This window comes from Anticarsia gemmatalis, chromosome Z, assembly GCF_050436995.1.
Source record: "Anticarsia gemmatalis isolate Benzon Research Colony breed Stoneville strain chromosome Z, ilAntGemm2 primary, whole genome shotgun sequence".
In the NCBI taxonomy this organism is placed as follows: domain Eukaryota; kingdom Metazoa; phylum Arthropoda; class Insecta; order Lepidoptera; family Erebidae; genus Anticarsia; species Anticarsia gemmatalis.
In genome coordinates, this window is record NC_134776.1 from 10,930,471 (window position 1) to 10,955,559 (window position 25,089).

A 25,089-nucleotide genomic window follows, 5' to 3' on the forward strand; every position below is an offset into this window, starting at 1 on the left:
ATGTACGTTTTCGTATGCGTAGCAGTCTTTATATTAAAGTGAGCTGCCATCCTGATGTCAGGTCCTTCTTCCTGCTACTGAATGCTGAAACTAATACATAACTAATTGATATTGTTTATTTAAATTAATTGTTGTGACAGCAACCAAAGCTCCGTGACACAAAGAACTACTAGATTCAGTAATTATAACGACTATCATATAAGTGTCAATATTTGACCTAAATGAATAAATGATTTGATTTTGATTTTGAACTTGTGTGCCATGCTTTTTAAAAAATAATTATTTGCCGGATAAACCTTGTCGGATATTTTGGTGTACTATGTTTAGTAAATCTGCCTGTTTCACCGTTGTCTTGCTTAAAAGCGATTAATTATTTGTGTTATGTTGTGTCATTATTTTCTTTGTAACTGTGTCCCTACAAAATAAATTATCAATAACATTAAAATAATACACTCTGTTAGTCAAAAGATTAGACAATATTGTTTCGTCCCTAAACCTAGGTTGTGTTATATCGAGTTAATATTGTATGCTAATAAAGTAGCAATTAAATGTCGTTTTTTATCAGAAAGAAACATTATTTTGTTAAATAAAAATTGCTAATACATTTTACTTTACTTTATTACTATCAAAAAACAATCGTTACCTACGATGACATGTTATCAAATGTATAAAAGCATTCAATTCGTGAATTTATTGGTTCTCATTCTCAGATAGTGAGTCAGAGTAGGGCAACACACATATTATTTTTCCGTCAGCGTTTTGTCAGCCTTTCTTAAAACCTATACTATTATCAAATATAAGAATAATAATTGGAGAGTCTTTATATAAATTCATAGACTCGATTTTTTCCACTTTCCTGCCTAACTTAAGGTTTTGGTAGTAGTGGTAAGTGATCGAAAATTAATACCTATTATATCTGAGATCATTAGTGCTCAATTATCATACAAGTATTCTGATTTAAGCTAAAACTGATCTTATGTTTAGGTGATGACCACTAGAGGTATGCTGAGACTGGTTTATGCAGCGCTGTGACTCTAATTCACAACAAAGTAAAATGGCCTGAGAACATTGTGTACATTGAGAACTATTGTACAATGTCATGACACGTATGCTTTCCTTACCAGGCTGTCATAACTGACAACATGTACCTACCGTTTAGTTTAGAGTAAAGATTATGAGTAGTGCCACTATTGCATGACTGAATTGTATGCTCTAAGGAACATTTTCATTAAGATCCGCTTCCAGTTGAGTGATGCGCCCCAAGGATCACAGGTCGGTGTCGTAACAGCTGCTCAAGGAGTTGTCTTCCTTTTGTTGCGCTGATCAGTTTACCCTTCAAATCCAAGACCTTCTGGTTGACCTTCTTTATCTCCTCCTCAGCCCTTAAAACATACAATAAGTAAAAGAAATGTACCTATCTAAAAAAAATAGCAAAGAAAGTTGGTAGTAGGAATTTTGTAATCAGAAACTAGTAATAAAAGAAATCACTAGGTTACTGATAAATTTTATGGACAAAATTATAGAATATACATTAAATAATTATATTTTTTTATAATTAAGACAGGATTGATAGGTATCTATGAGTGACAATAATTATAAAACTATAAAGTAATTACTAAGCTCAATCACCTGTTTAATATCTAACCTATTCAATTCGTTATTTTGCTTCTGAGTAGGTAGTTACGGTAAACACTTGTTTTAAGCAGATTATTGTAATTAAACGTCTGCTGTTATTACACGACGTTGTTATATGAAGTTGTACATAATATATTATTGCTAATTTTGTGTGAAAAAAAGGTAATGATGATTGATTATGATTTATGATTAAAAGGTCTGAAAACTTCCCATTACTCGCATTCAATCTATAATGGCTTGCACTTTAATTGTTGCTGTTATTCATATATCGAAACGGTTAATAAGATACATTTTAAAACTTGTATGGAAAGATTCTCCAAAATATACGTGCTGTGCGGTGTGTGCGGTTTTTGAATAAGGACAATAAAATGTGGGTTCATTATTTACAGTGATATTGCTATAGTTAACATGTTGTTAACCTCTTATGCTGCTGTGTGTTGGATCCTGAAAGTTTCTGATTTCTTAAAATTGCTCAGCATAGCAAAATATATTAAGTATGCGGATTGCAGGAGGGCCTGCGGCCTCATCGTGTGGTATACGACTCAGCGGGTGCGCAAGAGTGGGGCGCGTGGAGGAGGGCATGCGGGAGTGCGCGCGGCTCGAAATAACCCGTCGTATTTCGGTCGCGCCGCCCCCCGCCCTCGCAGTGCCGCCGCCGGCGCAGCGCGCTCTTCTCCGACTCCGCACTATCCGCTAACTATTCGCAATCGACCGACGTCTTGGTTGTTGGACTTGGGTTATAATGACTTAACTTCTGCTAAATGAACCCGTGGACTAGTATAAGTTTTTCGCAGTGGCGTATTTGTTTCGTACTACACGAGCGCCGAAACAAGGATTGTTTTGCGATAAGGACTAATAGCGTCGAGTGAGAGTTTTTTGTGCGTTGTGCTGCGGTGGCGGCGTGATGGAGAAGCAGTCGAGGTGGTCGGAGCAACGCTCCGAGCAGCGCTCCGAGCAGCGCGTGCAGCAGCATTCCGAGCGGCGCGAGCAGATTGTTCAGCAGCAGGAGCGCGTACAGCGCACCGAGCAGCACTATACTCGTCAGATGCTCACACAACAAGGTCAGTTCAGCGCCGCACTTACTTTATCCACATAAACATTTCACCCAATACTTGTATTTACACTAAGGTACGCCACCGATATCACTTTCAATGCACCTAGTTTTAAAATTTAATTTTACTAACTTAATGAATAAGTTATCATGGCTAATGCGAATTTTTTTGTATCGACCTGTCATATTCCTGAAATCCATCATGTATTTGATTGGTGCGGCGACGCGCGGCGAGCGCGAGGCTCGGTGTGCGGCGCCCACGCGAGCGCCCCAGAATAGCAGCAATATCTCGCTCGCGGTGGAAAAGCGCTATGCACAAATAAAGTTACGCACCAGGAAGAAACTAAAGACACTCTCCGGCGGATCGCCCCGTGCGGCGCCTCGCTAGCAGAGACGCGCCGCCACAACTGTTACCCTCCTTAAATCGGTCTTCTCTCCTACGACGAAATAATGATTTAACTATATTTGCCTATTATGCAACATAGAAGCGAATTGTCAATAAACACCAAGTTCGACAAGTGAACTCATAGATCACAGTACACTTAAATGATCATATTAATGATATTGTTGATAGGGCCATGAGGCTGAACTTTATTACAATATTAAGTAAAGCTTAAATGTCCACCACATTGGCGAAACCGCAATGTGAGTTCACTCGTCTCTCCATTAAGGTTGCAGCGCGAACTTGTTTTAGTATTAAGAACTTGTTTACTTATAAGGCGCAAACTCTTGTCCTTTTATGGAATGTGTACAAATATGTTTCCATTCAAGGATTATTTTTTAGAAGCACGACTACTTGAACGTGCGTCTAACACTTCAACTTTACTAACATAAGTCAATTTAATAAGCAGTTTTAAAATAAAACAAATTCAAATTAAGGTACATTTGAAAAATACGTGGGAGGTATTTACATTCTGATAAAACTTAATTAAATTTAATTAATTAAAGTAATAACTTAAGTAAGCGTTCATACAGAATAGACGAAAAGCATTTAAATTCTTATGCTATTATCTCATAGGTTATTTTTATTCTCCCCTAAAATACTATATTCTTAGTATAACATTATACTTTTGATCTTGTTCCATATCAACAAATTAAACATTGAATTTTGGCATCTGTACAAGTATCCAGACATTTACAAGTATAGAGAATACCAATTAGTTTTAATAATGACTGTGATTAAAACTATTAAAAATAATGAAAAAAAAATGAGTTAAGGTAGTAGTCGACGACGTAATGCGACCACATATACATCGAGGACAGTTGTTCAAACTGAACAACATGTTTAGCATTTAATTAGGTATGTTAAAACTGTAATAGTAGGTTTGCACAGTTAACGTACGTATGGTGTTATTTCACATTGGTAGCAAACTACGTGACTCACGAGTAATCAACTCATAATAAACATTCCCAATTCTTTTTCGAGTATGATATTACGCGATGAGACCAATTACTAAGCTTTTCTTAATTGGTTTGCATGTATATTTTGACCCACTTTTAATTTTTAACAAAGACGAAAGTATAAACTAAACAAGCATCTCTTAATCAAATGATAAGCGTAACCGCTCATAAGTCCATGTTGTATGAGTGCAGTCGACGTAACAGGGCTATTATTCGGAGTTTTTACGTTCCATCGGTCTAATTATCGGTTTTCTATTTCGACGTATGACTGAGAACTGCAGAATAATAGCGTCATTAGAGTATGACGCGAAAAACGTCGATAAAATGCCATCAACCGACGTTTTCACTCTTTCTTCACGACCGACGTTCAATAGAAACTGCTTTTAATACTTATCTGTTCATCCATCACATTCACTTTTTACAATCAAACAAGCTGCGGCATAAACATTTTACGAATGTTACGTGTAATCCATGATATATGATTAAATTTAAATTAAAGGTACATATTTTTTTGTTCATATATTATTTCTAAGCAGGTGTCAGATATAACGTGTATACACGTTAAAGACGTGCGTTGTAGCGGTTGACCTGTTTGTTCGGCACATCCCAGTGAACTACATTCTAGGAGTAATAAAAGAGCTCGTCGCGGGCAATGATTGGCGCCACAGCTAGATGATCATCTCAATGTGTTGGCGTGTTCCGTCTAGCGCGTAGCTAGGACGTATTCACGACTCATTATAACGTAACATGTTAACTGTAGCGCGTCGCGGTGCGTGCTCACTTCTAAAGTACGAAAAAACTAAAGCTAAAAAAACTAAACGTTGCCAGCAAGTTCACCGTCTCTAACCACCGCTCATTGTTTATGTGCGGTAGATTATTATCATGTCTAAAACTTTATATCAATATACCTAGCAGAATCTTTAATAAGTGTTCTTAGTTTTCATAGAGTCTTGTTTATGTTACCAATAGAAAAACAATATCCGAAATATTATCGATCGATGATTTTATATCTACTCGAAAGCGCAAGTTAAAAAGTTTCAAAATGGTTAATCTCTGAGCCGGTAAAAGAAATCTACTTTACTCTATAAAAAATATTATCGATATATATCTATACATCTTTGAACAGCTGATTCACTAACAATTTATTAGAAAATGCTGCTTGCTCAAATGGTCATTGTTTAATACAATGCGATCACTTCATACAATGATATGCCGTGAATTTTTCTTGCTAACGATTATACAGACACGGATATCGAGTTGGACACGCAGATAAGTCACGATTTGTAACCTATTCGAAAGCTTTGGTTTAGAGTCAAAATAGAGATAATGAAATCACGGTCTGAGTCGAGTTCAGCGCTCACAAATGGTATGTAGCATTTAAACGGTCGAGACAACACTTACCTCGGATACGTACTTACTTTTACCAGCGTTATCTCCAAATTTATTATCTCAGCGAACAGTTAAAAGATATACGTGCGCCGGTTACTTTCGCTTGATGCTATAAACGATGGTTCACAAAATAACGCGGTGCATTAAAATAAAATAAGTTTTGAATTTTTTTTTAATTTCTGACGTTTATGTCTACTCAGTGTTGCCTAGACTAATATCATTTATAGAACATACATTTAAGAACATTCAGAGTCATTAACTCCATTCACATTAGATAAGTGGAAAAACTATGCATGAATATAAAAAAAATCTTTAATTAAAACGGTACGTTTAAGTAAGAAAGTTAAAATTCGACTAAAATCAGTGCAAAGTTTAGACAAATTAATATACCTACTCCATAAAAATTATAAAACTCGTTAGTTATTTAGTTATTATAAACCGAAATCATAGGTATAATTCCATATTAAATTGTAACGGCCAACGTTTAATATTACAATGATAAAAAGTTTTACTTATGTTAATGCAAAAGTTTGTGACACATTTGAACAATGCTATAAATGCGACAAAATGACTATCAAACCTACGACATGTAAGACTACCTATCAATTACAATTATAACCTGGCAGCGATAAAAAATGTTTTCACCCGCATAGTTGGTTGCATATGACACGGATGTTAGCTTTCTCCATTTAAAGATGAATTATGATCATACCATTACTCCAACTATTATGCCTCACTCAGTACGATACCAGTAACTACCTACTTACATACAGGTATCTTTCTAATATGTATAGAATAAGCACATATAATTTTGTGTACATAACGTAAACCATTATCTTAAATACTTACTTTAATACCAAAATTGATTAAGGATATATTATCGTTTCACACTTGCGTGTATAAAAGTAAGCTGTTTTTCGTTCTAAAATAATCTCATCATATCGGCAAACTTTCGATAACCTTTTTTCGAAGAAAAATATAAGGTGAATTGAATCTGATTTAATTATTATAATTCCTACAATAAAACAAAAATCACGTTGTATTAGTAATTTTTCTTTGCGTCAATACTCATTAACGAAAATTTAAATGAAAAATGGTTCATTTTAGTTCACTGACCCTTTTTTTTATCGAGCAATTAGACTGGGCGAATGATTTGGATTTAACAAGATAGCTCGTTCTCATAATTTGACGTTATGAGTAGTGTTATGACGGTTTATCATTACTTTCTTATCCTGTCTGTTTGGAGACATTTATATCGTTCGTATTTTTCGATTGTCAAAAGTTTTTTGGCGACATATGAGTGAATACCCACCAATTGTCATACTCAACGTTTAACACCAATGTGCCACCACGATCTAAAGGATAAATCATATTTAATTAGAGATATTCATCATTAGATAATTCGTCAGAATGCCGAGATCATAAAATACTGACTTTCAGAAAGTAGAGTAAATGAGAAAAATATATAGATGCATAAAATCGCGCCGTTCCCTGTAGGCATAGACAGAGATCAGATAGTAAAAAAACTAATATATAAATAAAAAATAGTAAGTATACATATTATTCTTGTTTTCAATAATAGATAAGAGATAAAAGTAACGAGAGAGATATCTTAATCGTCAATTTAACCTTTGCAAAGGCGTTTTAGTACCTAATAATTTTAATAATCATTAATCAATTTAATTATACTCATGCTAATGGACAAAAAACACATCAAACAATGAGTGGCAATAAGATAGAAATTAAAACAATGTAGATACGGCGATACAACCGCATGAATCGAAAAAGCACAGCATAGCATATCGGTAATTTCTTTATTTAGACTGAACTATTTCTCTAGATCTGCCTCTTAGTCTTATACAACGTATAGAATTAACGGGAAATTCTAGGATACTTTTAATAGTAAATTATATTTATTCACACATTCGGACTTAAAACATTTCACTTTTAGCCGTTATAATAATGAAGCCATACAAGACAGAAGAAATATATTTACGCTCTTTATAATAAAGTAAGACTATATTTGTCGGTCTACTGCGCAACGGTTTCCTGGTAGAAAATATCTAATTTTATAATCGTTTTTACAGACAGTCCCATTAATTGAAAGAAGTTGACTAAAATCAAATTAGAAATTACTTAAGCAACTACTTAAGCTTGTCCACGTATCCCCTTGTAAGGGTTTAACAGTATTGTACCTACCTCTCTTTTTACCTTCTTTTTTTGACAACTCCCGCACTAAGGATTGCTCTTGTGTCGCGGGGACTTTTACAAACATACAAACAACGAACACAAAGCACAACTAGACCCGAATAATTAATAAAATAATTTTCGCGTGTGGGAATCGCACCCCCGACCTGCCGACGCCTCCTTTATCACCTTCCATCTAAATGGTAAACCCTGCGAAAACTTGTCACAACTTCCGCTTTAAGATCATGTCGTCTCGGTAGACCTTCTTAATAAAATCAATAGACGCGAAATACGACTCGACTCTATTTGGGGATTACACAAACAGTATGCTATATCATAAAAAAATATTAGGTCTATCCTTATCAGGTTGGATAAGCACATGCGGCTTCATGATTGAGTACGGTTTTGTGTTAAAATCATTTACGTAATTGGTTTTACGAAGCGGTTTTCAATTTCTTTTATGCGCAGAAAATAGCGGAGTAAGCAATTATATCGTTTATAATAACTATGTTCGTTGCCCGAGATAACCACAATCATGAAAAACATGAACGATGGAAGAACTATTGATTTATATACGAAACCGGAGCTGGCAAGCTATCGCTAGTGATGAAAATCTCATAATATATGGGATAATAAATGATGACGTCAACAAACTAGCAATTCCGAAAGTACTTATTCAATTCAATTAATTATAAGATTCATCTGAATGCCTGGTCGCACCAAACAGACGTTCTACCTCTATACTTTCGGTGTCACGTAATTTCTCAGTGACTATTGGTAGTGTTTATGGAAATTGGGGTCACAGACGACACGTAAAAGTCCTGTCTGGTTTTATTCAGTCGAGTCAGTATTAATCAGTAAAGGGTTATGAGGAAGTTATAGAAAATACATTAAGTAAGTATATCTTGTGTTAAGAAATTAACTGCCGTAGCTGAATTTTAGCCAGGAGTCACGAAATCATTGTTATTATTAAGTAAAATAAAGTTAATCGATATTACTTCTAGATAAATTGATATTTTCAAGTTGGTGAGTTAATTAACACTCTATATAAACGTTGTTACTTTCTGAATGATTTCATTGTGAATGAATCATACGAAACGCACGAGTAAAGTGAGGGCCAGTGACCATATGGTGCGCGCAAAGCCTGATACTTGCTGTGGTCTGACCGCTAGCAGGCCATGAACCGCTTTTAGGTGACCATAATATTCCGACATATTATTCTTCGTACTAGAATTAGAACCCTACTACAATTAGTGTTTAAAATTAATAAACAAAAAAAAAATTACTATTTTGAACTATTCTAAATATTTATCTAATTTAGAATAATTCATCAGTAGAATCTTTAAAATATTGTATACTTATGTATAATAAAGATAAATTACGGATAAGCACTATGACCTAATAGTAATAATGTGAGATAAAGCGTGAAAGCAATGCGAGAACGAGCCAATAGCAACCGTATACATTGAACAGTTAGTAGTTCAATACTGTCTGCGGTTTTGCACCCATGCACACCTCCAATACTATTCATCACTTTGTTGCTGTTCATTTGTTTCAACCTTTTTTTTTAAGAACTAACCACTCTCGGTGTATCATTAGCTAATACTCAATAGATTAAAAATATTTTTACAATGTACTTACTAAATATATTACTATAAAGTGTAGGTAACTACACCTCATTTGAAATCTTCTCTTTCTTAATGCATATAATAATTATGTAATGAATTTTTAAACCTACATCAGTGTTAGTGGTTTGTGTGACCTTGACCTAGAATATAAACCTTGCGTCCTACTTAGTTACGTACTAAAAAGTACAATGCCTGAAAGGTAGTGGTTTAAGTATACAACTTTACCACTTCAGTGCGAGTTGTTGATATTCGGTCGATTCCGAAGTAGTCTGTGTCCTAAGATACGACATATTTGTATTATTTTAGGTGTGAGGTTTTTGTAACCTGGGCAGTGGCCACAAACTGTTACACCAGTGCATTTTGTAAGCGATGCCGCAGAACCGGTCCTTAGTCTCGTGACTACATTGCGGATCACGGTCCGTTTATAACTGTATAACTGTTCTTTGTAAACATTCACTATAATTTATTAATTTGTACATACTTACTTTAAAACATCTGAAATAAAAATAAAAACAAATTAAATCATATTACCTGAAATACGACAGTGTTGTCTTACAGTCCCATAAAACTGTAAGGTTTATTTTAATCCGACCGTTCGTTAAATTATTTTGAAAGGAAGGAGTCCACCAAAATGGTGATCGTAACAAGATCCGAGTGTGTATACTAAAATAGACGCGCGAAAAGAGCTCGCTCGCTTCGTCACTCCCGTGACTCATGCGCATCGTATCCAAAGAGAGAACTGGAATATTCACTCGTTCCTGGAAATGTTGATATCTATCATAACTGTTTAAGAACTTAGACATGCCATTTGTTATTTAAATATAAGTACATGTGAAATAACTACGTGTTGGTACTCAAGTATAAATAGCTCCCATGACAAAGACCAGCATTGCTATACAACGTAGCAATGCTGCGAGCGTTTTGAGAACGTTCCCGAAAAACAGCGATGTGGAGGGAACTGCAACGCGTAGCGAGGGTCCGTTTCCTTGTTTTTTTTATCTATTTAGTTTTAGCATACTTTGAATAATAATAATTTATGAGTATAAATATAACTCAAATATATAATAATAAATAATCTACTAATATCCTGGTTATTCTTGATCGAATAGCCAATTAAGCATTGTCATGAGAGCGCAATCTTCCCATCATCTATCAGTACTGCTCCCTATCGTCAGTTGAACATTATGGCGCATTGCTTTAAATTATTACGCGTAACAAAAACACAGACCTTGAAATACACGCAAAAATACTACAATTATGCATATGAGGATCAACATATAGGCGACACAAAATTCTATGGCGTCGCGAATGACACCTGATGATGAAAACTACGTGCACTTGCGATTTGTTTTATATCATCGTCATCATCATTACTATGCACAGCACAATTCTGCTTACATCATACTTTATACATGTTTTTAGAAAATTAACGATACATTATGAATTTTTTGTTTCAAATATGTTTTAATTGGAATTAGATCATTATTAACAAAATTGAATACTAACTGGTTGTTTTGTTTTGTTTCAGTGGAATCTGTTGGTGACCGCTTGCCTGTCACTCTAGGCAGACCCGGCGAACCATCTCCTCCAATATTTGAACAAATATTTAAAAACGCAAGGTTTGCTCAAGGCGGAAATGCAAAATTTGAAGGCAAACTAAGAGGCAATCCTACTCCTGTAGTATCATGGACAAGAAAGAAAGCGCCTTTAGTAGAATGTAATAAATACAGTATGAGTTACAACGAACAAACCGGTGACGTGTCCCTATTAATTAAGCAGATAGGTCCGGGTGATGAAGGCGAGTATACTTGCACAGCCCGTAATCAATACGGCGAGGCCATTTGCTCTGTTTACATTCAACCTGAAGGAGTCCCGGTTCCCACGCACCAATCATCGCAACAACAAAGCTATAGGCATGTCAGTGAGAGTGTAGAACACAAATCTTATGGTACACAGGGGTACACAACCGAACAGTCGAGACAAACACAAAAGGTAGCCTATACCAATGGCACTGATTATTCATCCACAGATTTTAAAGTAGATACTTTTGAGTACAGACTTTTGAGAGAGGTATCATTTAGAGAAACCATTACAAAGAGGTACGTTAATGAAACTGACATTCACATCAGCACGGAAGTTGAAAAATCTCTTGGGCCCGTGTCACCGCCAAAAATAGCCCAAAAGCCGAGAAATTCCAAGCTTCAAGAGGGTGCTGATGCGCTGTTCCAAGTGCAGCTGTCAGGTAATCCACGGCCGCGTGTGACTTGGTTCAAAAACGGCCAGCGGATAGTGAACTCTAACAAACACGAAATTATAACTACCCATAACCAAACAAGCCTTAGAGTAAGGAGCACTCAAAAGTCTGACTCTGGCCATTATACGTTATTGGCTGAGAATCCCAATGGATGTATAGTCACATCAGCTTATCTCGCTGTTGAATCTCCTCAAGAAACTTATGTACAAGATCACAAATCACAGTATGTTATGGATACGCAACAAACAGGAATAGAAGAAAGAATAGAAGTTAGTGAAAAAGCTCTCGCTCCGCAATTTGTAAGAGTCTGCCAAGACCGCGATGTCACGGAGGGCAAAATGACGCGATTCGATTGCCGCGTCACGGGCAGACCTTACCCAGAAGTCACGTGGTTCATTAACGAAAGACAAATTCGAGACGATTATAATCATAAGATATTAGTAAACGAATCAGGTAATCATGCGCTTATGATTACAAACGTCGAACTCAGAGATAGTGGTGTAGTAACATGTGTTGCTCGCAATAAAAGCGGCGAAACATCTTTCCAATGCCGACTTAATGTCATCGAAAAAGAACAAGTAGTAGCGCCAAAGTTTATTGAACGATTCAGTACATTGAGCGTCCGAGAAGGTGAACCTGTACAGTTAAATGCGCGTGCAGTTGGCACACCTACACCACGTATCACATGGCAGAAGGATGGCGTTCCGATAATACCCAATCCAGAGTTACGAATTAATACCGATGGTGGAGCCTCGACGCTGGACATTCCGCGAGCCAAGGCGTCGGATGCGGCATGGTACCAGTGCACCGCCCAGAACGTCGCAGGCTCCACAGCTACTCGGGCTAGGCTCTACGTCGAAGTACCCAAAGAGCCTCCGCCCGAGCAGAAGCGTCTGCACTTGCCCCGGCCTACAAAGATCATTGAGCCAGAGTACGTATGAAAAATAACATTTGTGAAATACATTTGGTTGCAATTTATTCCTGAAATGATAAAGGATATGTTCACTGCGTATTCAAAAATCACCACTGCGCACCGTGGGTTCAAGTCCCATACTTACTCAAGTCCCATACGTACTATACTGAAATAATATTGATGTGTACATTTAGCTGTTTAAGAACTTTAGACGCTTTTAACATATTTCTAAAAATCATAGAAAATACATGTAGAGAAACACGGTAAACCCTTAGTACCTGTTATACCTCGATTGTTGCCTATAGCTTATAATACTTAAAGTTCATATAATAATTTTATAAAAAAATTACATTACAGACCTGCTCCTGGACCAGAAATCATTTATCTACGGCACGTGGAAAGAGCAAGACCCTACATTCCTCCAGGTGAGGAAGACCGCGTCTATCCTCCACCGCAGTTTATTGTGCCACTCAAGAGTGTTACACAGATGGAGGGTGGCAAAATTCACTTTGAGACGAGGATAGAGCCGGTTGGCGATCCAACTATGAAAATAGAATGGTTGAGAAATGGACAAAGTATCGAAGCAAGTAAGTAACAGGCTTTGATTCATAATTTTTTTAATTAGCTTGTTCAGGACAAAGTAAAAACGGAGAGATAAAAGTTAGTTAATACTATTATCTCTCCGTAGCCTATACGTTATTACGTATACGTATTTTGAAAGAATCGACTTAATAGATTTTGAAACTAATTTGTTATTTGCAGGTTCTAGGTTTACTTCAGTATTTAGATTTGGTTATATCTCTCTAGACATGCTCAGCTTGAATATTCAAGATAGTGGAGAATATACCTGTCGAGCAATTAGTGCCACCGGTGTCGCAGAAACTAAGGCCATGTTGCATGTCACCCCGAGAGCAACCATTGAAAGAACGAGTCAACATCCAGAGAGTTTACAATATATCCAACAGTTGGAAGATATTTCTAGATACCAACATCAAGAGTCGATAGAAGAACAAATTTCTCAGAGGCCACAATTCATTAGGCCCCTGCAAGAACTTGGTGAATTGCAAGAAGGCAGAAATGCCCATTTCGAAGCTCAACTGACTCCAGTTAGCGACCCCACAATGCGAGTAGAGTGGTACAAAGATGGCAGACCAATAACAGCTAGCTCGCGAATCACGTCAATCTTCAACTTCGGTTACGTCTCCCTTAACATCATGCACCTACGGGCTGAAGATGCAGGTTCGTACACGGTGAGAGCTGTTAACAAGTTGGGCGAAGCTATCAGTACTGCGTCAATTAGGGTTGCAGCAAGGAGTACAGTTACTGCAGATCTTGGAATACCAGAACAGCGACGATACATTGAAAAGACTGAGCAACTAGAAGCTTATCAACAACAACAACATCAAAAGTATTACCAAGAGGCGCCAGAGAGTACACAAAGGCCTGAGTTTAAAACGCCGATTAAAGACCAAATAAATATTAAAGAGGGCGGATTTGCCCATTTTGAAGCTCGCCTAGAACCAGTAGGCGATTCGACTTTAAGAGTTGAATGGTTAAAAGATGGACGGCCCGTTGAGGCTAGTTCGAGAATTACGACTTTCTTTAATTTCGGCTATGTGGCACTTACAATTAAATCCGTAACCGTGCATGATGCAGGTCATTATACCTGTCGTGCATACAACGCTTTAGGTCAGGCCGCTACCAGCGCAAATCTGACTATTGTCACAAAGAAAGATATTATTGCGGAATCGCAACATCCAGGTGGATACGAAAAGATTCAACACTTAGAAGATTCTAGCAGATATTCACGAAAGGCTGAAGAAGAAGTAAGAGTAACACAAAAACCACGGTTTTTGGGACCATTAAAGGGCACCAATAAAATTGTAGAAGGGCAAAGTGCACACTTCGAAGCAAGAGTCGAACCGCAAAGCGATTTGACTATGTCAGTGGAATGGTATTTCAACGGAAAGCAAATCAAGACTGCTAATCGAATTCAGACATATCACGACTTTGGATATGTTGCCTTGGACATTGCCAGTGTGCGCGCAGATGATTCTGGAGTATACACAGTAGTAGCTAGAAATGCGGCTGGCGAAGCCCAGTTGAGCGCTTCCATGACCGTCGAAAGTAAGTATCATTACAATATAAAATATTCACAAAAAGGTTAGGCTTTTAAGGATCGTTGAAATCAATTCTCTTTTTAGTACGTCTCACGTTTATTATAATAATTATCAACTGTTAAAAATCATTGCATTTGTTTTTATTGCAGCAAGATCCAGTATTGACACCTCTAGTATTCATCGTGGCCTCTACGAAAAAACAAGACACATAGAGGAGTCGAAGTTTGTTGAGCCTATGTATGAAATTGAAGAAATTTCGAAATCAAAACCAGTTTTTGTACAGCCATTGTCAGACCCACCTCTTGTATCGGAGGGTAAAAATATTCATCTCGAGTGTAGACTAGAGCCCATGGGAGACCCAACCATGCGCGTAGAGTGGTTCCACAATGGCAGGGCTGTTACCGTTGGCTCCAGATTTAGGACTTACTATGATTTTGGATTTGTAGCGCTGGACATAGTACATGCTACGTCTGCAGATTCTGGCGAATACACTGTAAGAGCTGTTAACCATTTGGGTTCAGCTCATACTTCTGCGATGGTTCGAGTAATTGAAAGATCAGATATTGTAACTGATACACAAAACGAACAGGCTGTTGAGCAAATTCAAATGCTTGAAGATGCTGCGCGAAGGTCTAGGCAAGTACACGAGGATATAACAGTGATGCAAGCTCCTCAATTTTCAAGAGCCTTGCATAATATTGAGACTGTAGAAGGGACCAATGTGCATTTGGAATGTAGACTGCAGCCGGTCGGCGATCCTACAATGAGAGTAGAATGGTTCTGTAATGGCAGACCGATCAAAACTGGCCATAGGTTTAGGCCAGCTTATGAATTTGACTATGTGGCGCTTGACTTGCTAAGTGTTTATCCTGAAGATTCAGGAGTATATACATGTCAAGCTACAAATCAGCTCGGTGAAGCCGTTACATCTTGTGCGTTACGAGTGATAGCTAAGAAAGATTTAATATTTGAGTCACAACACCCATCTGGGCTTGAGAAAATCCAATATTTAGAAGATGCGTCTCGTTACAAAAAGAGTGATGTAGTGGATGAGTCTATAAACATCAAACCCCGCTTTGTAACAAGGCCAAAGTCTATCGAAAATGTGATTGAAGGACAACATGTTCACTTCGAATGCAAACTCGAGCCTGTAACAGATTCTAATCTTAAGGTCGAATGGTTTAAGAATGGCCAGCCTGTAACAATTGGGCACAGGTTTAGACCTATTCATGACTTCGGTTATGTTGCGCTTGATATTATTGATTTGATTGCTGAAGACACAGGCATATACACATGCCGTGCTGTTAATCTGGTAGGCACTGACGAAGTCAGTTGCAGGTTAACTTGTCGTAGTACGGCAGACATCATCAGAGCTACACAAAATGAAGCCGGTTTGGAACAAATTCAAGTATTAGAAGATAGATCAAGGTACCACAGGGCTGACCTCGTAGATGAAATGACAACACAAGCACCAATATTTACAACATCATTAAAAAATATTGAAATTAAGGAAGGTCAGCGAGCTCATTTTGAATGTAGGTTAATACCCGTTTCTGATCCTACAATGAAGGTAGAATGGTATCACAATAATAAACCTCTGAAGAGCGGCTCCAGATTCACTGAAACTAATAATTTCGGCTTCGTGGCTCTAGATATAATGGCATGTTTACCAGAAGACTCTGGAACATATACCTGTCGTGCTATTAATGCTCTTGGCGAAGCTGTAACATCAGGTATCGCCATTGTACATTCTAAAAAATCGATTTACTTAGAATCGCAACATGAAGGGGCTTTACCGAGACTTAATCAACTTGAAGACACAAGCAGGTACCATAGGCACAGTGCGCAAGAGGAGATCGTTACTCAAGCGCCTGTATTCACCATGCCTATGAAAGACATAAGAGTGGCTGAAAACCAAGCAGCTCACTTCGAAGCCAGACTTATTCCAGTTGGTGACCCAACGCTTCGCGTCGAGTGGTTGCGTAACGGTGTCCCAATCGAAGCTTGTAAGTGTAAAACCTATTTTTTATGCTTTTTGCCGTTTTTATTCATAAATACAATTATAATTTATGAATATTTTTTTATATAATTTTAGCAAACCGGTTGACCACAATGCACGATTTCGGCTATGTGGCACTAAATATGAAATACGTTAATCCTGAGGACTCCGGCACATACACTTGTCGGGCCATAAACGAACTGGGCGAAGCTGTAACCTCATCAACGCTCTTTGTTCAATGTGAGTACACAACAATTGGTATCGTTCCCATATTTGTAATATGACATATATTAACAATTTCAGAAACATAAATATAAAAGTGTTAACCCAATTATACCACCATTTTATTAAGTCATTTGGCGATATCCTACGTTATCGTCTTGCCTTGTTATTGAATTACAATTATATTTAAAATATATTATATCGGGTTATTTCTTTTTTGTTATTATATTATTAGCATGAATTATAAAAAAATATAACCGAACAACATGCATACGAGTCGGAAATGATCTATTGTATTAAAATGTTTTAGTAACAATAGCTACATGCAAGATAAAGTGATCAAACCTTTATATTTTATTTTCATGTAATTTTCAGCCAAGGCATCTCTTCAATTAGAGTCTCAACACGAAAGTGCTTTAGAGAAAATTCAACAGTTGGAAGACGCTTCTCGTTATCATCGAAGAGAAGATGCGGAGGTGACCGTCAACCAAGCTCCCAGATTTATAACTCAGCTGAACGGACCCTCGAGACTTGTGGAAGGCCAAAGCGCACATTATGAATGTCGTATTGAACCCTACCCAGATCCTAATATGCGTGTAGAGTGGTACTTTAATGGAAAAGTTCTGCAAAGTGGCCACCGTTATCGCACAGCATATGATTTTGGATTCGCTGCACTGGATATCTTAACAGTGTACGGTGAAGACTCCGGTGAATACACTTGCAGAGTAATCAATAACTTGGGACAAGCGACGTCATCGATTAAATTGAACGTGCAATGTAAGTATGCGTTTTGTTAGCTATAGTTAAAATATTTTATTTGTTCTTACTTCATAAGACTTTTTTATGCAGTGAACCACTTCAGTACATGTTGTTTGTCGAAAAGAACATTGTAAATAACAACATTTTATTTAATCTGGTTATACAACACTAGGTTATTTCGTCTTTCATTGGAATACATGCTTTCCTTGTTGTCTTCAAAAACTGTAAAATATGTCATATGTATTTTGTATACTATTTACAGCTAAGGAATCTATAATACGAGACACACAACACGAAAGTGCGCTTGAAAAGATTCAGTATCTCGAGGATGACAGTAGATACAAACGCGTTGTACGCGATGAAAGCTTTGTAGCTGAAAAACCTCAATTCGGCAAACCATTAAAGAACGCGCAAGTTGGAGAGGGACAACCAGTACATCTAGAAGCTACTTTGACACCAGTAAATGATCCTACAATGAGGGTCGAATGGTATTGTAACGGAAGACCAGTTCAGCAAGGACATCGATTTAAGACTACATATGACTTTGGTTACGTAGCATTAGATATTCTGTATGCATATGCAGAAGACAGTGGCACTTATATGTGCAAAGCGACAAACGCTGTAGGGGAAGCGGTCACCACGAGCTCAGTGAAAGTAGACGGTAAGTAGAGCTCTATATATTTTTCTTTTTACATACAGAGTAGTTATAATGGTTACATCATAATTTACCTGAATACCGCTACAAGTATTATTGGTCATTGAGCTGTATCCACTACTCGCTATTATTTACTGTTATAATATACCAAATATCGGCGTAGAGATACGAATTTATGTTGCAGAGCCTTGGCAGATATTGTGTGTCATACGGACAACTCTATGTTGAGCTAATATCATACCAGATGTTTTAGGCATTATACGCTGTCAATTTAATTTAAACTGGTTGAGAAATAAACTGTAGCCTTGCAATAGTGTCAATCACTGGACATAACATGTTATATTGATTTTATATCGGTTTCTTTACTTATCACAGCTAAAGCCGGATTGTACTTGGATACATTGGATGAGCAGAGACTACGAAAGATTCAAGAACTAGAACAATATGAAAGACCTAAGCCTGTAGAAAAGGAGCAACCAGGCCAAAGACCTGTCTTTTTGACTGCTCTTACTAGTCTGGAAACCTTAAAAGAAGGAGATCGTGCCCACTTTGAGTGTAGAGTGGAGCCAATCAACGATCCTGATTTGAAAATTGAGTGGTTCCTTAATGGGCAAAAGATCCGTGCAGGTCATAGATACAGGACAACGCATGATTTTGGTTATGTTGCGTTGGATATTCTATACACTTACGCTGAAGATTCTGGAACGTACATGTGTAAAGCCTCGAATAAGCTTGGTGAAGCGGTTAATACATGCACGTTGAAGGTTGCAGGTAAATTGCATGTTTATTATTATAAGGCATAAATTCTAAAACTGTCATCTCGCCTTTTGATAATAACATTATTGTTTGTTGTTACAGGGCACAGAAATATTATCTTAGATACTCAACATCCAAATGGTTTAGAAAAGATAAGACAACTTGAAGCACAAGGCCATCATACCAGGATGGAAATTGAAGAACCCAAAATTACTCCTCCAAGATTTGTAACAGAATTGCGAGGCACCACCCACGTTTTTGAAGGTCAAACAGCTCACTTTGAATGTCAAGTGGAGCCCGTACATGATCCTAATCTGAGAATAGAATTCTATCACAACGGTAAAACCCTGCAATCTGCTGCACGATTCCATATCACTTTTGATTTTGGTTATGTATCATTGGATATTCAGCATTGCGTTCCTGAAGATGCTGGAGAATATTCGGTCAAGGCTATTAATGCTTTAGGACAATGTACTTCTTCCATATCCATGACTGTAACCGCAAAAGGAAGCATTATATCGGAATCTCAACGTCCCGAAGGTTTAGAAAAGATCAAGGAACTTGAATCAGCGGAACCGTTCAAACGTCCTGAAATACCAGAGCCGGTGACACGTCAGCGTCCCGTATTTACGCAGCCACTTCAAAATATTGATAACATACAGGAAGGTCAGACTGCACACTTTGACTGTCGTCTAATTCCTGTTGGTGACCCTACTCTTAAAGTGGAATGGTTTAGGAATGAAAAACTTATCGAAGACAGTTCTAGAATTACAAAGACTCACGATTTCGGTTATGTGTCGATGACTATTACTCATGTACGTGATGAAGACGAAGGTGTATACATGTGCAGAGCCTCTAACTTACTTGGCGAAGCCGTTACCACGGCTGCCATGAAGATAAAAAGTAAGTAATCTCTGTCAATTACCATTAATTGATCTAAACCAAAACATCAAGACAAAACTTATTGTACTGTTATGAGAAAACCACTAATATGTATGTATTTTTTATTACCAGCCAAAGCAGCCATTCAAATGGATACTCAACATCCAGAAGGAATGAAGAAGATTCAGAAACTTGAACAACCTCAGCAAAGGAGAACCGAGGAACCCGAACGCGAGTTTGAAAAACCTATATTTACTCAAGTGCTGACTGGACCTTCCGAACTATGGGAGGGACAACATGCACATTACGAAGCTCGTGTGGTGCCTGTTGGAGACCCAAGCCTAAGATTTGAATGGTACATTAACGGCGTGGAGCTCAAGATGGGTGAGTGGTTTTGTAGATGGAAAACACTAACACCATTTTATACAATTACTGATTCTTGTATTTATTGAACAGTATTTGTTAAATAGTGCTCAAAATCTATGTAACAAATAGATTTTGAGAACTAAGACAGGAAATTCATTCGTTTAACTACTAAATTGTCTACTTTAATTATAGTGTATAAACAAAATACCAAAATATAATTTCATGTTTTATGGGTAATAAGAAGTCTGGTGGAAACCACAGTCATAAGACAAAACAGTTTTATCGAATAGAAAATATAGTAACACTTTGTTAACAGCAAAAATCGCAGAAGCGTAACAGTTTAAAAAACGGCAAAGATAGCAAAGAGTTAAACTTAAACTATTGTTTACAGGTTCGAGATTCCGTACAACTCATGACTTTGGATTTGTAACATTAGACATCAATTCAGTAGTGGCAGCCGACGCTGGTCTATACATGTGTAAAGCTATAAACCGAGCTGGCAGTACTGTCTCTTCAACATCGCTTAAGGTCAAGACTAAGTCTACAATTGTAGACCAAACCATGAGACCCGAATCTTGGGAACAAATTCAGCTGAAAGAAGCTGCAATGAACAAAGTACCAGAAATGTTTGTGGATACTGGAGTGCAACAAGCACCAATCTTTACAACACATCTGAAGAGTTTTGACAAACTTGTGGAAGGACAACACGTGTATTTAGAAGCTCAAGTAGAGCCACGAACTGATCCAAATCTTAGGATTGAATGGTACAAAAATGGTGTATCTCTCACTACTGGGTCCAGACTTAAGAGCACTTTCGACTTTGGTTTGGTGACTCTGTCTATTAATAGCATAAGAATCGATGACTCTGGCATATACACTTGCAAAGCAACAAATTTGATGGGTGAAGCTGTTTCTACAGCTTCCATCAAAATTGAAGATCGTCACTGGCTTCTCGGTGAGACGCTTCATCCCGCATCGTTGGACAGGATAGGTGCTTTAGAACAACCAAAGGCGGGTAAACCGGAAGCTCCAGAACCTGTTTACGAAACACCGGTATTTATTTCCCACTTAAATAACATCCTGTGCAAAGAAGGCGAAAATATTCACTTTGAATGTAATGTCGAACCATCTAGAGATCCAACTCTTAAAATTGAATGGTTCTTTAACAACAAGCCACTGCCATCAGGAACAAGGTATAAGAGTACCCATGATTTTAGTTACGTATCTTTGGATATAACTCATACGTATGAAGAAGATTCAGGCATCTACACCTGCAAGGCAACTAATAGTAAAGGATCAGCAACTACATCAGGTTCATTGAGATGTACTGGAGATAAGAATATATATTTCGACACTCAACACCCGCAAGGTAAAGCGGGATTAGAAGCTGTCGAACAAGCCGAGGAAGCTAGGCTTTCAAAATCGAGGAGAACATCTGTTCCCGATGTCGAATATCCTAAGCCGGAATGGGTGGTGCCGACAATTGCAGAACAGCAGTTGATTGAAGGCCAAGCACTACATCTTGAAGGACAGGTAGAACCAAAGAATGATCCAAACTTGAAAATTGAATGGTATTTCAATGGAAAAGTACTAGAGCAGGGCTCGAGATTTAAGCTTACGAGTGACTTTGGTTTTGTGACATTGGATGTGACTGATGTATATGAAAGAGATAGTGGAATTTACACATGTAAGGCTTACAATAAGAAAGGTGAAGCCTTTACATCATCTACCATATTCTGCACTAGTAAGGAGAATCTGATTGAAAGGACCCAACATCCTAAAGGCACAGAAGGTTTAGAAAAGATTCAGAACCTTGAAGATTCTCTTCGCAGAGATCCTGGTCATAAACCAGATGATGACACAGGCAGACCACCAGAGTTTACCACAGTCTTCCAAGATATCGTTGACATCAGTGAAGGACAAATTGCTCATTATGAAGCGTCACTTATACCAACTGGTGACCAGAGCATGAACATTGAATGGTTTTACAATGGAAAAACCATCGAAGCTAGTCACCGAATTAGAACTGTGTACGCTTTCGGAATGGTCGTTCTTGAAATATTGGGCACTAAGACCACTGATTCGGGTGTTTATTCTTGCCGAGCAACTAATAGATGGGGACAAGCTGAAATAAGCGTAAAATTGGAATGTATAGATAAGAGTAAAGGACAAAAACCAAGGTTTACTACCCACATTAAAAATATTGAAGGCCTTAAAGATGGTCAATCGGCTCACTTTGAATGTACTGTCGTACCCGTTGATGACCCTGACTTGAAAATTGAATGGTATCACAACGGCCAACCATTACGTCATTCTACAAGAATCAAAACCGTGTCTGACTTCGGCTTTGTTGTTCTTGATATTTCATACACACAGAACCATGATACTGGTGAATATGTCTGCCGCGCATACAATAAGTATGGTGAAGATTTTACTAAAGCCACTATTACTTGCTTTGGAAGAGGTGGAGTTTATCTAGACAGTTTGCAACCAGATTCACTGGCTAAAATAAGGGAATTAGAAAGTTTGCATGGTGCTCAACAACAGGCGCCTGCTCCCGCTTCAGCTGAGCCACCTAAATTCATTACACAAATTCAGGACGTTGCTAAATTAGTTGAAGGTCAAAGCGCTCACTTCGAGGCTAGATTAATACCTGTGGATGATCCAGATCTCAAGGTTGAATGGTTTTATAATGGTAAGAAGCTACCGCACGGCCACAGATATAGGACATTCCACGACTTTGGTATTGTTATATTGGACATCTTGTACTGCTATGAAGAAAATTCTGGTGAATATGAATGTGTTGCGACGAACAAGTTAGGGCGTGATTCTACCAAAGCTACATTAAAATGTACTTCGAAGGAAAACCTAATCCTGGACTCGCAACTACCGCGGGTAAGTGCAGCTGGTATTATATTTTCCTAAACCTATTGAATCCACTTCTAAAGGCTTGTACGCAAAATAGACGTGTAATGTTCATAAGTTAGTAATTTTTTTACCATAAATTGACAACAATTACAAGTTGTTTCATTGATGTATGAAACTGTTAAATTTTTAGGGCATGGAGGGTGGCTTGGAAAAACTGCAAACCTTGGAAGACTCAATGATTCGCAGAAAAGATGTAAAGGAAGAGGAAGAACGAGGAAGGGCTCCCGTTTTTACGGTTCCATTATCAAATATTGACAACTTAAGAGAAGGTGAAAATGCGCACTTCGAGGCCAGATTGACCCCTACCGATGATCCAAATCTAAAAGTAAGTGCTCTTTAAAAAAAATTATAAGTTGCTTAACAAAAACTTTGACTTGTCATGATTCTACTTTTCCGAAGTTCTGTAGTGGTATCAATTTGCAATTCTTTATTGGTAGTCTGGAGAGTACCTTGAACAATATATATTGTATGTATGTAATATTATTTTTTTAGGTGGAATGGTACTGGAACGGTAAGTCACTTAAAGCTGGTTCAAGATTCCGAACGTTCTGTGACTTTGGTTTCGTAATTCTTGAAATATCTCCAACTTATCCAGAAGATTCTGGTGAATATTTGTGCAGAGCATATAATAACTATGGAGAAGCTGTTACCACAGCTACGATGAAAGTGCAAGGAAAACGTAATATCATTTTGGAGTCTCAGTTACCTAAGGGAATGGAGGGAACTATCGACAAAATAGCTGCCCTCGAAGGTTACACGGGTGCTGTAGATTCTTTGACGCCCGAAGCTGAGAGCGGCAACCCGCCAGAATTCACGACAACACCTTCCGATCTCATTCTATCAGAAAATTCATCTGCTCACTTCGAATGTCGTCTGATTCCTGTTAACGACTCGAGCATGAGAGTGGAATGGTATCATAATGGAAAACCACTTTTGACTGGTTCAAGAGTAAAAACTATTAACGATTTTGGATTTGTTATATTAGAGATTGGTGGAGTTTATCAAAGAGATGCTGGTCTTTATACTTGTAAAGCAACCAATCGCCACGGTGAAGCGACTGTATCTTGTAAACTCCAAGTGAAAGGTAGGCAAGGTATTATCTTGGAACCACAACTTCCTTCGCACTTTAAGTCTGGTACTGAGAGCATCCAGAAATTGGAAGAAACTTTACACAAGCGCGAAGAAATTGCTATAGAGGACGAAAAACCAAATCCACCCAAGTTTACAGTGGAAATCAAAGATAACTTAGACATAGTGGAAGGTGGCCCAATACACTTCGACTGCCGCGTAGAACCAGTCGGTGACCCGACAATGAGGATAGATTGGTTCCACAACGGAAGGCCATTTGCGACTGGATCTCGAGTACACATGCTGAATGATTTTGGTTTCATCGCTTTAGACATAGATTACATCTACGCTCGTGATGCTGGAGAATATACTTGTCGGGCAACCAACAAGTGGGGTTCTGCAACAACTACAGCTAAAATAACATGCAGCGCTAAACGCGATATTGTTCTGGAATCACAATTACCTCAAGGTATGAGTGGAGAGAAAATTAAGGAACTTGAAAGAGGCCGAGTAAGTGATGCTCCCAAAGATGAGCCTGTCATCAGTCGTCCACCTAAATTTATTACTCAGATCCAATCCCACACTGTGGAGGAATCTGAAAGCGTGCGTTTTGAATGTCGCGTAGAACCTAAAGAAGATCCAAAACTAAGGATCGAATGGTATCGTAACGGAAAGTTGTTACCTTCTGGCCATAGATACCGCACTGTATATGACATGGGCTTCGTTTCTCTTGACATTTTATACGTTTATGCGGAGGACTCTGGTGAATATGTATGCCGTGCAGTTAATGACATTGGCGAAGACTTCACTAAAGCCACTGTTTCGTGCAAACGTAAGTATAATCATTAAACAATTTCAACATAAATTTATATATAT

General features: G+C 37.8%; 1 protein-coding gene across 5 annotated transcripts in view; it reads left to right on the top strand.

Moving 5' to 3' along the window:
* The first annotated feature begins 2,273 nt into the window (after nucleotides 1–2,273).
* Nucleotides 2,274–25,089, top strand: part of LOC142986440 (uncharacterized) — a 101,373-nt gene continuing 78,557 nt past the window's right edge. For 3 of the 5 annotated variants that reach the window (XM_076134948.1, XM_076134950.1, XM_076134949.1), the window contains exons 1-14: nucleotides 2,275–2,696; nucleotides 10,820–12,476; nucleotides 12,816–13,045; nucleotides 13,221–14,585; nucleotides 14,728–16,584; nucleotides 16,674–16,817; nucleotides 17,175–17,576; nucleotides 17,821–18,219; nucleotides 18,589–18,984; nucleotides 19,072–19,872; nucleotides 19,984–20,235; nucleotides 20,609–23,112; nucleotides 23,276–23,470; nucleotides 23,638–25,045. In XM_076134948.1, coding sequence (XP_075991063.1) covers nucleotides 2,540–2,696; nucleotides 10,820–12,476; nucleotides 12,816–13,045; nucleotides 13,221–14,585; nucleotides 14,728–16,584; nucleotides 16,674–16,817; nucleotides 17,175–17,576; nucleotides 17,821–18,219; nucleotides 18,589–18,984; nucleotides 19,072–19,872; nucleotides 19,984–20,235; nucleotides 20,609–23,112; nucleotides 23,276–23,470; nucleotides 23,638–25,045 — 11,767 coding nt within the window. In that variant the 5' untranslated portion in view covers nucleotides 2,275–2,539. Of the gene's footprint in view, nucleotides 2,697–10,819; nucleotides 12,477–12,815; nucleotides 13,046–13,220; nucleotides 14,586–14,727; nucleotides 16,585–16,673; nucleotides 16,818–17,174; nucleotides 17,577–17,820; nucleotides 18,220–18,588; nucleotides 18,985–19,071; nucleotides 19,873–19,983; nucleotides 20,236–20,608; nucleotides 23,113–23,275; nucleotides 23,471–23,637; nucleotides 25,046–25,089 lie in introns of all 5 variants that reach the window. The other 2 variants (XM_076134947.1, XM_076134951.1) reach the window with 2 other exon arrangements.